The following is a 19,067-nucleotide window of genomic DNA, read 5'->3' on the forward strand; positions in this document are numbered from 1 at the left end:
CGGTGGCTCAATGTGGTAGAACATTAGCCTTGAGCAAAAGTGTTCAGGGACAGCAGCCAGTCCTTGAGTTAGAGCCCCACAATTGAAAAAAAAAAAATAACAACCCCCCCCCCCACAAATTTGTGGGTAACTCATAGTTGACTTTCGTATTATGTTCAATATTTAATCTAATCATAAGCAAAGATGACTATGCTGTAAAAATGTGTTTTAAATGAATTATCTCAGTAATCTAACACAATTTTGGTTTAGGACATTTAGAGATGGTGAGATTTCTTTTGGAAGCAGGCGCTGATCAAGAGCATAAAACAGATGAAATGCATACTGCTCTAATGGAGGCTTGCATGGTAAGATTGGTGAAATATATGCATGAAATAATGTTTTTATGTCAGATAGAAAGACTAAAGCTTTATCATAAACATTGTGAAGTGGAATCCTAACTATGAATTACCAATAGGTTTTTTAAGACTTACATAAAGATTTATAATACAAGCTGCAATTTCTTACGCTTAAGTAATTCTATACTGATGTTTTAGTTGGCACAGAAGTGATTTTTTTAAAAGATTGGTCAGTGATATTAAGGAAAAATATCCAGAGTATCTATACTGTACTATGTATGATATGTATATATCAAACCAATAAAATAAAGGCATAGTTGTATAGTAGTTTTTGTGTTACATAATTCCTCTTACGATGGTCTTTGCTGAACCCTAAAGGTTTGTTGCCTTTTTAATTGTTCCTTAGGAGTGGATAATTATAGTCAAAGGGATAAATAAGAATAAAACCATAGATACATTTATGAGAATAACATGTCAAAGATTGTAAAAAAAATAAATCCCAAGTGAATTTGTAATTTCTTGCCTCAGCTTTAATTTAAAAATGATTATTAAAAGGTTGTTGGATTTAATTTACTGATTTTTAAAAGATACTACCTACCCATCATTTAATACCTGAACTATTTTGTCATGATCTTTATTATTCTAATAAATACATGCTTTTTTTGAACAAGTATAAGTCTTCATCTACAACGTGAAAATAATAATACCTTTCCCTGAGGTTCTTGTGAGTCTTGAATGATATAATTTCCATAACACACCTAAGTGATATTAACATTTTTAACAATTTCCTGTGGTGAGGAAAATTAGTTATTGTTGTTACTCTCTATCAGAGAATCTATGTATAGAACTTTATGGTTATTTTAAAAACAAAATAATGATTTTGAAAACCTACCAAATGTTCACTTAAATTGTGTAAATAAATGAAAGATAGCTGGATGTTGTAACGCACATCTATAATTAGATGCTGACCTGGGCTGCATAGTTTCAGGCTAGCCTGGGCTCTGCAAGGCCCTGTGTTAGGGGAGAGGGTCTTAGTTGACAGAATGACCTTGGTAATGTAATGAGACAGGTGCAGGTGCCTGGATGAAATAGTATGCCATATCTGTGAGGTAATAACCTCCAAAAAATAAATAATAACAGAAGAGAGAAACGTTTATTGAAGGTAAAATAGTAATTAAGTAAACTATGATAAAAATAACAGCATAATAATATTGTAGCTTTATTCTTATTTAAACGGAGGTTAGTATAAACTTTATTGTATAATAGTTGAGAAATCTCAGGATGTTCTTCGTGGCGATTTCATTCTTTTTTAATTGCCTTGTGATTAGGACGGCCATGTGGAAGTAGCTCGGTTACTTCTTGACAGCGGTGCCCAGGTGAACATGCCTGCTGATTCATTTGAGTCTCCACTGACTTTGGCTGCGTGTGGTGGGCATGTGGAACTGGCAGCCTTACTAATTGAGAGAGGAGCCAGCCTGGAAGAGGTCAACGATGAAGGTTATACACCTTTAATGGAAGCAGCTCGTGAAGGACATGAAGAAATGGTGGCATTACTTCTAGGACAAGGTAACCAAATGAAAGAAGATACTAAAGCATAAACAAAACAGAAGAATAAAATTTTATAAAGTTATTGAATTTCAGTATTTTACGGCTCTTATAAATTTGCAGTGTAATATTGGTGTCCAGACTTAAAAGTAGTTGACATAAAAAATGACTCACATACTGTTAAAATCAGGTAGCAGAGAAATGTGGTTGGTGGGCATCTGTAATGTGAATAAACAAAAACAAGTAAACAGGGTGGGCTTAGTATTGGGGACATTATAAAATACAAGGTTGTCAGGCTGATAATGTTAAAGGTATTCTTTGAATCCTTACTAATAAATAATAGAACTAATGTTTCATACAATAATATGAGAAACACTGCCATAATGACCAACCGATGAGAGTGAAAGAATGCATATTAGGCTAGTTATATGTATATTTATAATCCCAGTACGTAGGGTCCTGACATCATCATCATCATTATTATTATTGTTAGACTCTTGAATTAGAAACCAGCCTGGGTTACATAGCAAGGCCTGTTTAGACAAAAACAAAAACATTGAAAAAAACAAAGCACATAGGAAACTGGGAAAAATGAAATAATCTACTTGTTAAAATACCTTAAGTCTAGAAACAATTTCCCAAGAGAACAGCAGAAATGATTCTAATTCTAAATACCCATGTGAAAGGGTAAAGTCCTCTGGTAAAGTTATATAGACACTAAAAGAAGGGTTGAAAGAAGAGTAAAATGGGCTCCTTTCTGGTGATGAGTTATAACAAGGATGGGTTGAGATGTTTTGTTTTTTTCTACACATGAAAAGCAGAACAGTGAAACCTCTTGAAGTTGTTTTAAGAAGAGGATATTTAGAGCAAATGATAGAGGACATAGGAGGTTGATGAGAGGTATATTGTGTGCATGTATAGAAATCTCACAGTGTACAACTAATATATTCTAAAAGTTTAAAAAAGTTTTTCATATTTGTAGCCTGATTTTTTTTTCAGTTGTAAGGTTTACCTTCTAACATGAAACCTACATAAAATTTAAGAGGAATGGCATTGGTTTTTATTTAAGGCTATATTGACTAGAATTTTATAAATAAGATTTTAGAACAGATTACATAGGTTTGAATCTACATAGAAATTTGGTACAAGTTTCTAACCCTCTGGCTCCTTTCTAGTCGCTTTAAGTTTGTTGTTTGAGGTGGGCGTGAGTGTAGATAGGGGGGTGTATAGGCACATGTGCACATACAAGACAAGTTCTGGTTTGTAATAATGTTAAGTGCTAGCTGTAGAGATGATGGCAATGTGACCTTTGGGCAGGTTAATTAACCTCAGGTTTTTAGCTGTACAACTGAGTTGATAGGGGGTTGAAGGCATGGCTCGGTTGGTAGAGCACTAGCCAATGAACGAGAATTAGGTACTAAATTAGAGTTCTGATCTTGGATCAAAATAAAAATCTTAGTTGATAATAATACCTCAATAGTGGATAAAATACTTAGGGTATTTCATGACAAATGGCAAGAGCTTCTTTTGGTTTTTGTTGTTTGTGGGGCAATGGGTGTTGTCCTAGAGCTCTTATTGCTCAAGGCCAGCACTCCACTTTGAGCCACAGTGCCACTTCGAGTTTTCTGGTAGTTAATTGGAGATAAAGTGTATCACGGACTTCCCTGCCTGGGCTGGCTTTGAATTGTGATCCTCAAGTCTCAGCCTCCTGAGTAGATAAAACTACAGGGAGAAACACTAGTGCGTGGCTATTACCTACTATTATCATCAACTTTATCATCTTATTTATAATGAGGATAGTCAACTTATTTTTCTGAGTGCTGTTACCATATGACTTGTATGTCTGAGCCTTTTTCTTTCCCAGTCCTGGAGCTTGGACTCTGCCTGTGCACTGTCCCTGGCTTCTTTTTTTGTTCAAGGCTAGCACTCTGCCACTTGATCCACAGTGCCAATTCTGGCCTTTTCTATATATGTGGTGCTGAGGAATCGAACCCAGGGCTTTTCATGTATACGAGGCAAGCACTCTACCACTAGACCATATTCTCAGCCCTGACTTGTATCTCTGACTAAACAAATATTTTGGCTATGTAATTCAAATGTGGACTTGTGAATGTGGTTTTAATCATTTATTTTTCATTAATTTACTTTAAATTATTTAATAATTTATTTTAAATTCTTTTTTAGTATAGTAATATACATGATTGTTTCTGAGATAGAGTTAAATCTTATTTTGCTTATGCCTGAAATAAGGTAATTAACTCACTTTAATTTTAATCTATTTTAGGTGCAAATATCAATGCACAGACAGAAGAAACTCAAGAAACTGCCTTGACTCTGGCTTGCTGTGGAGGTTTTCTGGAAGTGGCAGACTTTCTCATTAAGGCAGGAGCTGATATAGAACTAGGCTGTTCTACCCCTTTAATGGAAGCTGCTCAAGAGGGTCATTTGGAATTAGTCAAATACCTACTAGCTGCAGGTATCCATTTTTGCATTTGAGAGTTCTTCCTTTGTTTCTTTAAGAAAAAATGTCAGTAGTCCCTATAGTCTGTTGGAACTGTGGTGTGATAGAGTTTCTGAATCATTTCCTGTTGAATTATCTGCAGCTTAAATTTCAGTTTGTTTGTGATTTTTTCATTTTTTTCCTTTTTTAAAAAAGTCTCTGAAAGTTTTCTCTATTCCTAGAAATGGACAAGGCTGTTTTATCTAGTTTGAAGAAATATAGATTATCTTCTAGAAGTATCTTTTGTTTATTTATGCTGTATGACTTTTTTTATTAACTCTCAATTGTTTCCTAACTGCTACAGGAGCTAATGTCCATGCAACAACAGCAACTGGAGATACAGCACTAACATATGCCTGTGAAAATGGTCACACTGATGTAGCAGATGTTTTACTGCAGGCAGGAGCAGATCTGGTAAGCCGTTAAGTTTTAAACCTTTTTTTCTTGTTTTCTTTGTAAAATTTTGTCTTTGTTTATTGGATTTGCCTTTAGGTCCTTGTGCATGGTAGAGTACTTTATGACTGGACTGCATTTCGCCCCTACTATGAAAACCGTAATCTTTAAAATTAAGTAACTTAACTGGGTGCCAGTGGCTCACTTCTGTCATCCTGGCTACTTAAGAGGCTTAGATCTTCATTATCTCAGTTTATGGCTAGTCTATACAGAATACTTTTAAAACTTCCCACCTCCCAAATCACCAGCACAAAGCTGAAGGCTGAAGGTATGGTGAAACGGTAGAATGCCATCCAAATAAGTAGGAAGCTGTGAGTACAGTTTTTTTCCCTTGCCATTCTTTATCTCTTGTGGTGTGATTTGCTTTTTTTCCCCCTGTATTAGAAAGGGAAATTTTTCGGTTACATTTTAATACATACTTTCCTTTAGAGTTTACTTAGCTATTTTAGAAAGCTTACTATATTTTTGAATTGCCTACAACATTAAGAACCTTAGTTTAAAAAATATTGAAAATGGTCACTAAAAGTCCTTTCCCCAAGTAAGTTGTAATTTAAGTTGTCTAAAGGATTTTATTGTTGTTGTTGTTGTCCAGTCCTGGGCCTTGGACTCAGGGCCTGAGCACTGTCCCTGGCTTCTTTTTGCTCAAGGCTAGCACTCTGCCACCTGAGCCACAGCGCCACTTCTGGCCTTTTCTATATATGTGGTGCAGAGGAATCAAACCCAGGGCTTCATGTATACAAGGCAAGCACTCTTGCTACTAGGCCATATTCCCACACCCTAAGTTGTAATTTAATAAATGAAAGTGAAACGTATATATAAAATCAGTTATATGGAAAGTCTCATGTCTGTGAAACATACAGCAATGTAATGATTACTAGTTGCTTAGTTAATAGCAGCAAGCCAAATAGTTAAAGAGAATGATCAACAGTTTTTAGCCAGGTGCTTGTATGACGTATAAATTATATACTTAAATTTTTGGATATATGTGTTTATGACTATACAAAATGTACCATTTCAGATTTATTATTATAAGTCCTCAAAGCTTACCCATAGGATTCACAATCACTCAATCCTAATCTCCATCCTTTTCTGTATTCTCCAGGAAGTTCTTAATAATTATTTACAGTGTTAATTTTTAAATCATTAGCCTTGTTATTCTTTTTTTTTTTTTTGGCCAGTCCTGGGCCTTGGACTCAGGGCCTGAGCACTGTCCCTGGCTTCCTTTTTGCTCAAGGCTAGCACTCTGCCACTTGAGCCACAGCGCCACTTCTGGCCGTTTTCTGTATATGTGGTGCTGGGGAATCGAACCCAGGGCCTCATGTTACGAGCCAAGCTCTCTCGCCACTAGGCCATATCCCCAGCCCCAGCCTTGTTATTCTTAACATTTCTGAGGTGAAGGAAATAATGAACATGCAGAAATTTATACCAAATATAAGGAGTATCACTTTGATAAGACTATAGTGCCATCCATATATATTATCCCACCCCTCTGATCTATTTTGTAGAGAGAAGAGGAACTACAAAGTGGATTTAGCATATCACTAAGCCTGGTTACTCCCAAGTTTTAAATTATTATTTCCTTAAAATCTTTTTGTAATATGATAGACTTTTTTAAAAACGTTTCTGATTTGACTCCCTAAAGCGGTTTTGTGTATTTAATTACAGAAGTTAATATAGTTCTTTTGATTTCCATTAAGAATAGTTATTCTCCAACAATGAAATATAAAATAATTTTGTATTTTTCCAAAAACAGGAGCATGAATCTGAAGGTGGGAGAACTCCTTTAATGAAAGCTGCAAGAGCTGGTCATGTTTGCACTGTTCAGTTCTTAATTAGTAAAGGTTAGTTAATACAAAATTACTTTTCTTCCACTACCCTCTCCAAAACTTGCCTCTGGCATCTAGAGCTTTGAGGAGAGGTAAAGAAGATAGATGATTACCTTCTAAGATAGGTAATATTAACTTGACATAGGGATTTTGATGTTTATGCTACTTAGAAATTTGTGGTAACTGTCCTATTTTGTATTTATTTTGGTCTAAGATTTGTTTTCTCCATAATGTATGGAGAGGTTGGTTATAAATGCAGCTCAACAAGTGTTTAAAATTGAAACCATATGATCGCAAAATGAATGAGGACTAATGACCCAAGTAGCATTTTATTACTTATTTAAATTACTACATCAACTGTTGATTTTTTCCAATTCTTTTTTAATTTCTTTATTGTCCATCAAAGTGATTTTCAGAGGGCTTACAGTTTCATACATAAGGCAGTGTGTGCATTTTTTATCCAACTTGATCCTCCTCACTCATTTTTCCCCCACTCAACTATTGTTAAAAGTCATTTTTCAGGATGAGTTTACTGCAATTGTAAAACAACTACATTAAAGATTTTACTTCTCTTCCCAGAATTGATCTGTATGGCCATAAATAATTTCATGATAATATATATTATTTTATTACCAAAATCACGAAAGAAAAATTTATAAATGAAGAAGAGTTAAAAATCAAATTTATAAAATTCTGTATATACAAAACTCCTGGTCATTCTCAGACATTTTGATCCTTAGTACTTACATGTTTGTGCTCTTTATTTACAAGAATAGAATAATGTCAAGATGCATTATACTCACACACTGATGATGAGTTGAAGTGCCTTTGTACAACTAAAGATAATATGAAAAATTAATTAAAAAATAGAACGATGTACATAGTTACTATCCTATCTTTTAGGTTTAATTATTTTGATTCTACTTCTTTTCCTGCTATTTGCTTTCCATCTTGCCCATTACCTTGCATAGTTATCCAAATCGAAGCTACTCAGATCCTAACGGTGGTCCAGGGGTGCAGGGACTTACCAATAAATAATAATTCTGATAATTCCTAAAATGTAAAAGAGGAGAGGTGATATTATGTTTATTTTCTATTCCTTGTTCACTCTTTGTATATTTAGGCCATATGGGGCAGTGTGGCTTATATCTGCTGCTTTTAATCGATCATTTCTGTAGCAGGACTGAATTGTAAATGTAAATGAAATTTTGTTTTCTTCCAATTTTTAATATTTCTTAGGACTAATACAATTATTCCAATTAAAAGATAATTATCTTTCTGATACATATGAACAAAATACGTTATTTTCATCTGCGATTAACTTTAGGATAATTCAGGGTGGTTGAGGGCAATTAATAGGGGTTTATTTGAATTTGAGATTGGCTGTGTGTTTTTATTGAAGCTGAGTAATGGATATTTGGGGCTTCAACTATTTTCTCTGTTGTTTGTGATTAAGCAAAAGCCTTACAGTGGTTTCTCTGTCTTTTCTGACGTAGGAGCAAACGTGAACAGGACCACAGCTAATAACGACCACACAGTACTGTCCCTGGCTTGTGCGGGTGGTCATCTGGCAGTCGTCGAGCTCCTTTTGGCTCATGGGGCTGATCCTACACACCGTTTAAAAGTACGTAACTGAAGTGTTCCAGGCAGCGTTATACCTTCAATTCTTCACTCTTCATCCTCACAAAATGTTGTATACAAGTTATATTTGTAATCCATTCTGAGTATTTTTTCTGTTTTACTAGAACTTTTAAAAACTAAATCCATGATTTTAATGTGAATCTCTAAGCTAACTTTTTTCTTTCATTTTTTTTCCCCCTCTTCTTTATTCATTCTCTTTAGGATGGCTCAACTATGTTGATAGAAGCAGCAAAAGGTGGTCATACAAGTGTTGTTTGCTATCTTTTAGACTATCCTAATAACTTGCTTTCAGCCCCTCCACCAGACGTCACTCAGTTAACCCCTCCGTCTCATGATTTAAATAGGGTAAGATTCAAAATGAAGCATTTTATATTATCTCTTCTTTTTCTCCTTGTTGCTTATACTTTATATGACTAGTTGACTGCTTGGTTAGAGAATACATGTTTCTTTATAACTATGTAATAATTATACTTTATGCAGTATACTTACCTATAGTATATACCGTCTATACTTACATACACTATATCTGATGTAACGTGTTCTAGGCTGATACAATTTTGCTTTGCCTTTTTACAAAGGTCAGTATGGCAACTTGAATTGAAAGGTCATTTTCAAAAAGAATGGTATCACAAGTGGCGCTTTGGCTCATATGGTAGAACTCTAGCCTTGAGCTGAAGAGCTCAGGAACAGCGCCTAGGCCCATAGTTGAAGCCCCGTGACCAACAATACAAAATGAAAGAATGGTTTCACTGTTGCTCAGTAGTAGGGTGCCCAGTTAGCACGTATAAGACCCTAGTGTAAGTTTCTAGCAACAAAAAAGCATATTAGGGAAAAGAATTTTTGATACCAACATATTTTTAGAAAATAGGTCATTTTGGTGGCATATTAAAGATATTTCAATATTTCTATAACTTAACTCTTTTGTAGCATAGTATTGAATGAGTTGTATAGGAAGAGAAGACATAATCAGTGTCTTTTGTCTTAGGCACCTCGTGTACCAGTTCAAGCACTGCCCATGGTTGTACCACCCCAGGAGCCTGACAAGCCACCTGCCAATGTTGCCACTACTCTTCCCATCAGGAATAAAGGTCAGTTATACTTCTAAAGACTGAAAGACTGACTATTTTGTACATGTTGTCCGGGTAAAAATAACATTAACGCCCCCCCAAACCCCCACCTCCAAAGAAGCTAGGCATACAATTATTTTTCCACAAAAAAAGAATTTTAGTAAGTTGGAACAATTCAAGAAATTTCTAACCAATTAAAAAGCATGTAATTATGAGGGAAGACAGTTATTGACACTATATGTGCCTGAATTAAAAGTTATTAGCAAGAAATTCAAATGCTCATTTTTGATAGAATTTTGGTTATCCATGATTTCCTCTAACAATTTTCATTCATGTTAACCTGTTATAGTGGGGTGATATTTTTATAAAATATTTAACTTTTGTAGTGATGTAAGGCATAAAGATTAACAAGTTGGATCAAATATTAAATTTTATTTTAAAGTAACTGGCTTAATAGAGATTTTTATATCTGAATCTGTCCTCAACCAATAATTAAAACTTAATTGAGATGTATTGTTTATTTCTCTAGAATTCTGAGGTCCATATTTGATTTGTTGATGTTACACCATGCATGTTCTTAAGTTACATCCCGAAGCATTGCACCTACCAGTTTCAGTCGTATTTTTTTTTGTTTTGTTTTTTTTAAGTTTTACTTGAACTAGTGCAGCTTTTATATTTTGGCTTTGGCTACCTATTGTTTTACCAACAAAAATGTTAAGTATTTCCACCAACTTCTGTCAGTCACTACTACCAACTTTAAAGCCTTGGTACCTTTTTCAATTGGTTGCTAAACCGTACGTAGCCAGATCAGTCCATTCTGGCTGTCAGAAGATACAGAGGATGGCATAGTCCAGCATCTCTTCCAGGAAAACTGAATCCCAGTTCTCTATTGGCCAGGTAGCTGTGTGGATATGTGAATTTATATCTTACCAGTCTTGAAGATGATAGACCCCAACAAAGACATTTATTATAGTTGGTTTTTAATTTCTTGGTACTTCTTAGTAGTTTGGGCACTCTTTGTGTGTATGTGTGTGTGTTTAAAGGGCAGACTAGTAAATGTGGAAAAACCTTGACTTAGAGGTCTAAGCTTTCTCTATACCTTAATAATTTAGCATTATTTCTCTGTTCTTATGGTGAGTTTTTGCATCTTTTTGATCATATGAAATATCTACACATAATCTTAGATTTTACTTTAATTGCACCACTTAGATATCACAGACCTACATTCCCTCTATTGTCTAAATCTAGCCATGTTAAATTTTTTTAAATTATGAAATTGATTTTCAGAAATTACTCTATGCACATAAAATACATACATCTTATATTGATAAAGAAGGTGAATTTGTTTTTAGGTCCTTAAAGGTACATCTTCACCTTCTGTAGATATGATAACTTGGTGCATAACTGTTGGCACTAAACCTCCCAACAGTAACTCTGTAATGAGGATGCCATTCATGTGCACTTCTGAGGGGGTTTCTTTTTCACACAGCTGCTTCTAAACAAAAGTCCAGCAGCCATTTGCCAGCAAACAGCCAGGATGTACAGGGTTACATCACCAATCAGTCTCCAGAGAGCATTGTAGAAGAGGCTCAGGGAAAGTTAACAGAACTGGAACAGAGGATAAAAGAAGCCATAGAAAAGAATGCACAGCTGCAATCCTTGGAACTGGCTCATGCTGACCAACTTACCAAGGAGAAGATCGAGGAGCTGAATAAAACAAGGGAGGAACAAATTCAGAAGAAACAAAAGATTCTGGAGGAACTACAGAAAGTAGAACGAGAGTTACAACTGAAAACTCAGCAGCAGCTTAAAAAGCAGTATCTAGAGGTTAAAGCTCAAAGAATTCAACTTCAACAGCAACAGCAACAGTCTTGCCAGCACCTGGGACTACTAACTCCTGTTGGGGTTGGAGAGCAGCTTTCAGAGGGAGACTATGCACGCTTACAGCAAGTGGATCCTGTTTTGCTTAAAGATGAACCCCAGCAGACTGCTGCTCAGATGGGTTTTGCGCCAATCCAGCCTCTGGCGATGCCTCAAGCTTTGCCTCTGGCGGCAGGTCCCTTGCCTCCAGGGTCCATCGCAAATCTTACAGAACTTCAAGGAGTGATAGTTGGACAGCCAGTACTGGGCCAAGCACAGTTGGCAGGGCTGGGGCAAGGAATTCTGACAGAAACACAACAAGGGTTAATGGTAGCCAGCCCTGCTCAGACCCTCAATGACACGCTGGATGACATCATGGCAGGTGGGTTTATATTGTTATGAGCAGGTATCAAATATGATTGCTTAAGGCTAGAGTGTGCCAGAATTTTTTCCGTTACCGAACTTGAGAACTACTTTTGGACTCTTGACCCATGTATATTTTTAGAAATACTAGTTCACTCTAAGAAATCCTCTGATGGATACAGGTCGAATTAAAGATTGGTTCATGCAGTACAAGTGACTAAAGCTTTCTGGCTTTGCAGAGTAGTCTGGCTTTTTCAGTAGTGAGGTTGATTATTTGATTTTTGTTTTTGCTTTTTGTTTTTTCCTTTTAAGTTCAGAACACTGAGATTGAATTTTGGCCTTTTTTACTTCTGTATTCACACCAATAACCTGGAAAATTGATAGACGTTCAAGCTCAAAACTAGTAGGACATAACAGGGAGATTTTTCGTGATGAGAAATTTTTTATGTCCTAAGGTACCAGACTTCAGACTTGATGGATACTTAAAAACAGATGAGCAAAAACACCTTTGCAACATTAATGAAGTACCAAACCAAGTAGACTTTCAGTATACTGTAATTCAGTGGCTTTATTCCCTGTGAATGTTAATGTATAGTCTCTTTCTACCTGTATTATGGGAAGGTGTGGTCCCTGATAGTATGATAGATGGCGTATTTTTGAATGTATGGCCAGAAAAATGTTATTTCATTGTTATTTGTTTCATTGGCAAGAAATATTCATGACATTGTTTTAATGCTGCTAGTTGATAGTGTTTACTTTTTCTGATTTCTGTAGCAAAATGGAATAAGATTTTGTAGTGTTATAGGAATGTTATACTGAGAAAAAGGCTTTGATTCCTTGAATGAAGGGAAAAGGACAAAGTTGTATTTTGGTCACTTTCTTCTGATTTCGTCCCCCTTTTTATTTACTGGTCTGTACTTATACAATTGACTTTTTCTGATTTTTAAACCATATTTTGGTAGCAGTACATATTATGATGAGAGTGTACATAACTTAGTTGATATTTTCAAGTTGCTGTATGTCTCTCACACCTTATTTAATATTGCCTCAGCACAAATATGTGGAATGATCATCTCTTTTAAGGATCTCTTAAGGATGATATAATCACATTAGAAAAAAATGCAAGGCTAGGGTGTAGTTCAAGTCTATCAAGTCAAAAAATTATGAGGCCCAGAATTTCTTGGTACCACTAAGAAAAAGTGTTAATCATTAAAAAAAAAAACAACCCTATAATAACTATGTATTGATGAGAATAGACTTGCCTATAGTCCACCTACCGCTAGCTGGTTAAAAAGTAAAATGGAATATTTTTAGATACTCTGTGAAAAACAAATTACAATAGCTCTTAATCCAAATTTGACACTATGACTGTAGCCCATTCATTAACTTAGATCCAAAAAATAAAAGATCAAGACAAGTTGTTAGCTAAGTTACTGTATTAGTCAAAACTACCTAAGGCTGTTTGGATAGAATTGAATATTATCCATTTAAATGAAGAATGGACAGATATTACATACTAGTGAATGTTGGAATTTTTTTTGATATCCTGTTAGAGTTTGTTTTATCTACTTAAATATAATTGTCAAAAGGGATTTTCCAGTTATATAGATTTTTATGCTGGTGGGAATTACCAGATTTTAGTAAAGGAGCTTTTTTTTTTGTAAATTCATATACATTCTCACCTCCAAATATCTTTTCTGTATTGATGTTCCTGTGCAACAAAAATTTCAGTGGATATAACTTTTTAGGAAGTATGACAAATACCGTGTGTGTGTGTGTGTGTGTGTGTGTGTGTGTGTGTGTGTGTGTGTGTGTGTGTGTGTGTGTGTGTGTGTGTGTGTGTCCGTGTGTGTGTGTGTCCGTGTGTGTGTCCTATGGGCCTGCACTCAGTCCCTGAGCTTTTTTGCTCAAATCTAGTGCTCTACCATTTGAGCCACAGAAGATGAAAGTCCCATAGCATAGACTTTCCTGCCTGGACTGTCTTTGAATCATGATCCTCAGATCTCAGCCTGCTGAGTAGGTAGGATTTCAAGTGTGAGGCACCAGTGATGCCTAAATACACTTTTAAAAATGAATTGTACTCACTAATGTTAAGGAGAAATAGCCTGGAGAAAGTATAGAATTTAAAATGTCTAAGTCTAGGTGTCTGTCTACAACTCTTTCTTAGCATTTTGTATATGTTCAGATGACCTTCTTTCACTTTCTTTCCTCTCCCTATCTTCTTTTCCTCTTCTGAAATAGAATTTGCCCTTTCAATTGGGTAATAATCATTTCCACTTTTTTTTCCCCCAGTTTAAAGTATGCCACAATCTTATTAGGTTTTCTTTTCTCCCTTTATAGCCTCTGCTCTTTATTCATTGGAGAATACTTATTATTTGTAAGATTTGCCTTTCTTTTCTCTAGTACTTATCTGATTAAAATCTTTATTCTTTCTTGTTTTTCATCCTTACCAAAGTAAAATTAGGCCCCCATTTAACCTTTTTAAATAACTTTACTTTGAAAAATTCTTCTCTTCTTATCCCAATGTTAAGACTTTTGTGAAACTGTGGTTCTATTTCTAAACCTAACCATAAATGAAGTCCCACATGGAAAATGTACAACAGAGTACTTTCAGGTATGCAGTGTACATTTGTTACTTTGATCTGTAAGAGAATGATTGGAAGTAAATTAATTAATTTCTTTTTTTATAGTTAGATATGAATGAATTTGACAAAAAGATATGAAAGGAGCAAAAAACTTAATTGTAGATACTTGAAAAGAAATTATTCAATTTGAACTGTTAATTATGATTTGGTCATTTTAACAATAAAGCTCAGAATATTTTTTTGTCCTAAACTGTGAAATAAAAACCAGTGATTTAGATAGGGTTGTTCATTCTACTTAAGTTACTTTATTTGATATTTCCATTTGTGAAAATCATATTGCAAGGAAATATGCAGTCTACTTTGATAGCTATAGTTTCATAATAGAAATTTATAAATAGAAATAGACATAGAAATTTATGTCCAGAATATGTACATTTAAATTACTTGATTGCTTCCTTAACATACAAAATTAACAATATGGAGTAGTATCAAGATACAATTAAATGAGCAATTTAATGTATTTGGTACATGCCCATTTCTATCTTTCTGGATCCTCCACAAGATTCAAACAGTGGTTTGTTTTGTTTTTTGTTCTCTCCTTTGTTTTTCTTTGACTTTGAAGTAAACTTAAAATTGTATGATTATAGAATGTGTGTTGCTATAATGTGTAGTATATGTTTGTGCCTGACCTAAGGATTTATGTGAAGTCAATTTCTTAATTGACAATCGTGTTTTTAATTGTTATATGAGTTCAATTTTAGTTTTGTTTTTGGCAGGATCATAACCTCTTTTGCCTGGTTTCAGATCGAGTTGTGGATCATGATTTTCTGTACAACTTTTTTGGTAGCACATATCCACAGTCCTGTTGACCATTCAAAGATTAATGCCCATACTTTAGTAACATGTTAGCATTACTACTGTTGGGGTGAGGGGTGTGAAGCAATGATAAATATGTTAACTCCAGAATTGAGTTAATACGAAATTAAGAACCCTCAGCTGAATCTTCATGATATCCTATGATACCATCTTTGGAATTCTCGCACTTCAAATACAGACCTTAATTAGTTGTTGCTTAAGTTACATATTTGGGTGGAAACAATACTACAGCAGGATCCAACCTAGAGAAACTAACAGCAGTCTATTTGAAGAATGATGGTGTGTATGTTAATTTCTACCTTGATCTTTTAATTTTGTCCTTATAAATCAGTGTGATTGCTGGATTGATTGATGAGCATTTTACTTCCCTCAAAATAATTCATGTGAGGCCCAGATTTTTATATTCCAAAAACGGTCACATTAGGGCTATAGTGCAGAATATTATCTTCCATTCATAGGTAGTAAACAGTAGATGTTTTAAAGAATTGGATTGCTAGATTCTTCCCACTCAGTGATACTGCTTTCATTACTTGTAAAATATAAGCTGTGACCTTGGCAAGTAAAGAAATGACATTTTACATATTTCTGATCTTGACTTTTACCTTTTATTCCTTTTCTAATTCAGGAATAAAATCAATATTTTATGCTTATTTTAGTTTTAGTACATATAATTTTGCTTTTGGAGTTATCTTGAATTAAAGTTTTATGGCTACATTCAAGAAGAAAGTGCTAAAAAACTTATCTTTCAGATGAATTATTTAGGAAATAGATTACTCTCAGTACACATAAACTATTTTCTCGTACTTAACTATGTTTCATCCTTATTAAGTTCAGTTATTTTGTTCAACAGCAGTCAGTGGAAGAGCATCTGCAATGTCAAACACTCCTACCCACAGTATCGCTGCTTCCATTTCCCAACCACAGACTCCAACTCCAAGTCCTATCATCTCTCCTTCAGCCATGTTACCTATCTACCCTGCCATTGATATTGATGCACAGGTAAGCTGTAAATTCAGGAGAGATGGTTTTTTTCATTGGAATTTAAGTGATTTAAAATATGTTAGACTGCCTTGTCAAAAGACTTGAATCACAGTTATAAATTAAAATCCATGTTTAAAAAATAAAATGCCTAGATCATTACTGACATTTATGTGATGTATGGTTCCAGGCTTATCACAGTCTTTTCAGATTTGATATAGTTTAAAAGGTGATGTAATATAAAAACAACTTGCTGAAGAGTCGTGCTATTTTAACTTGTGCTCTGGTAGCACATACCTATAATCTTAGCTGTTCAGGAGAATGTGACTGGAGGATTATGGTTTGAAACCAGCAAAGAAGGCCCATCTTTTGCAAAAACTAGCAAAAAGCTGTACTGGAGGTATAGATCAAATGGTTACTTTCTAGCTGAATAAATACTAGGACTTGAATTCAAACCCTGTTACTGGAAAAAAAAATAAAAAGACATACTTTATGTAATGGGTTGCATATTAAGGAAAAATGCTCTAACATTTATGGATTTAGTATTTTGTTTTATTATCTATAATGTTCTAAATTCTGATTTTGCTGGTGAGAACAATGTGAGTCTCCATGTGTATCTGGAAATGAGTTTACTCTGTGATCTCAGGGAAAATTGAGGAGAAAGAATAGAATAGGCTAAGAGATCTAACTTAAACTACTGATGAACAAGCAAGGTAAGTGAATATGGCCTTTGGGACCAAGTTTTCAGTTTATATACATTTTGTTTGAGGTAGTCCCACAGTGAGTGAGGGAGTATGTGTTATTTTTTTTATGTGACCAGGTTTGTGTAAGTCTGAATTTCAGAAGAGGGTGACACTCTTCCTAGTAAGAGCCTCCTACTAAAAAAAACTGAAAAATCAGAAATGTCTAGTAAGTGCTAACTGCTGTCATCTAATCCCCAGACTATATATATGAGTTCTTTTACTTTTGAGAAAGAGGTTATGTTTTTTTATTTTTATTTTTCCCAGTCCTACGGCTTGATGAACTCAGTGCCTGAGCGCTGTCCCTGGCTTCTTTTTGCTCAAGGCTAGCACTATGCCACTTGAGCCACAGCGCCACTTCTGGCTTTTTGTGTATATATGTGGTGCTGAAGAATCAAACCCCCAGGGCTTCATGTGTAAGAGGCATGTAGTCTACCACTAGGCCACATTCCCAGCCTCAAGAGGTTATGCATTTTGTTTGTGGTCACTTTTAACTGAAAAAGAACAGCAGGGCTGGGAATTAGACTGAGTCTTTTTGTGGTCAGACACCTTTCTCAGCAGGTGTCATCCCCTGCCATGCCACCCAGCCCTCTCCCCACCCTGGTCTTGCTGTGTTGGCTAGGCTGGCCTTAAATTCAGGATCTTCTGGCCTTACTCTCTTGAATAGGTGCACAATTGGTCCCCCAGCAGCTTTTTTTTTTTCCTTGAAAGAGGCATTCATGTGTTGATCCATGGGTATTTACATTTATTAATAGCATTGTCAAATTACATTAGGCTTAGTATTGAATATAAATTACATCACATTCTTTTTTTTCCTTTGTGGCTTTTATACCAAGAATATTCTTCTAATTTTTATGAGACAAAGAATGAGCTGCAAGCAAAGCTAAATGCTTCTACTTTATAAGTGTTTTTAAAAATAGGCACTGAATGGGGTTAGTATAATTAGAGTAAAAGTGCATTGTCAGAATGCATGAAAACACAAAAATAGAACCTGTTGAAATTGTAGTAGAATGGGGAAAAGAGTACTAAGAGATAGTCATAAAGAGGGGTTGAGAAGATTTAAATACATGATACATATGTGTTAATGTCAACAATATATACTAATAACACGATAGTAAACTATTCACTAATATATGGTTATAAAAATATTAAAAATATAGAAAAATATGTCCAAATATTAGTGTAGTTTTAGTAAATTTGCATTTATTTCTGAGCCCTAGTGTGGTGCAAGTGGTAAACACTTTTATAATACTCTGAGTTTGAATCCCAGTATGACAAAGGTCATAAAGTTATTATAGCAGTAGTGAAATGATTTTACCTTATTATATCACTCAAACCATAATTACTGTGTAAATTAACATGGGTTTTTTTGAAGTACTGAAATTTTGAACGTAAGAGGCATGCCTATGTAGAAAGATTTGACAGTGAAGGCTGGGAGTATAGTTTAGTAGTGGTAGAGTGCTTGCCCTAGCCGCATGAAGTTGTGGGATTGATTGCTTACTACCACACAAACAAACAAAAAAAATAACAACTCGGAAGTGGTGCTGTGGCTTAAGTAATAGAGTGCTAGCCTTGAGCAGAAGAAACTCAGAGACAATGCCCAGGCCCTGAGTTCAAGCCTGAGGACTGGCAAAAAAGAAAGATTTAACTATGAATCTTTAAAATTATCTTTTTATCTGATTTATATTGAGGTAATTCATTTAGGTTAAGTCCTTAAATTAGAAAGTTTCTGCGTTTCAAAAGTATACTTCATACTCAAAAGTAACTATTCTTCCTTATTATCTTTAACTTTTAATTTCATTTAAAAGATTTTTTTGTGATGAGGGTGGGGGTGGCATTGTTCATTTTGTATATGTAGAATTGAACTGAGTACCTCATATTCCTAGCAACATGGTACCACTGAGTCACACATACAATTCCTTACTTTGATCTTTTAACATTTTCAATTTCAGATTTTCGGGTTAAGTATATATGACAAATTTTATTAATGTCTCTAACATAGTCTTTGGAATGACTCCATGAAATAGACACCATTATTATGCCCTTTTTAATGAATAAAGTATGACATGGATATATTGACTATTCAGCAGCTAAGAAGAGCCAGCTTTTAGTAGGCTTATTTTGGCTCCTGGCTCTAGAGTGTGTGCGCGCGTGCGTGTGTGCGTGTGTGTGTGTGTTTCTTGGATTTGAACTTGGCCTTGCACTCACTAAACAGGAATTCTATCACTTTCACCATGCACTCAGCCTAGTCCTTTGTGCATTCATTATTTTTTTGAATAGGGTCTCGATTTTTGCTTA

The 19,067-nt window shown here is 34.9% G+C and overlaps 1 protein-coding gene across 6 annotated transcripts in view; it reads left to right on the forward strand.

Annotated features, from left to right (window-relative positions):
- Nucleotides 1-19,067, forward strand: part of Ankrd17 (ankyrin repeat domain 17) — a 122,008-nt gene that overhangs the window by 58,851 nt on the left and 44,090 nt on the right. For 3 of the 6 annotated variants that reach the window (XM_048364546.1, XM_048364549.1, XM_048364550.1), the window contains exons 7-16: nt 250-344; nt 1,664-1,901; nt 4,165-4,356; nt 4,685-4,794; nt 6,587-6,674; nt 8,156-8,283; nt 8,502-8,645; nt 9,286-9,388; nt 10,857-11,609; nt 15,902-16,050. In XM_048364546.1, coding sequence (XP_048220503.1) covers nt 250-344; nt 1,664-1,901; nt 4,165-4,356; nt 4,685-4,794; nt 6,587-6,674; nt 8,156-8,283; nt 8,502-8,645; nt 9,286-9,388; nt 10,857-11,609; nt 15,902-16,050 — 2,000 coding nt within the window. The remainder of the gene's footprint in view (nt 1-249; nt 345-1,663; nt 1,902-4,164; nt 4,357-4,684; nt 4,795-6,586; nt 6,675-8,155; nt 8,284-8,501; nt 8,646-9,285; nt 9,389-10,856; nt 11,610-15,901; nt 16,051-19,067) is intronic. The other 3 variants (XM_048364547.1, XM_048364551.1, XM_048364552.1) reach the window with 3 other exon arrangements.

Source organism: Perognathus longimembris, chromosome 16 (genome assembly GCF_023159225.1).
Source record: "Perognathus longimembris pacificus isolate PPM17 chromosome 16, ASM2315922v1, whole genome shotgun sequence".
Taxonomy (NCBI): Eukaryota; Metazoa; Chordata; class Mammalia; order Rodentia; family Heteromyidae; genus Perognathus; species Perognathus longimembris.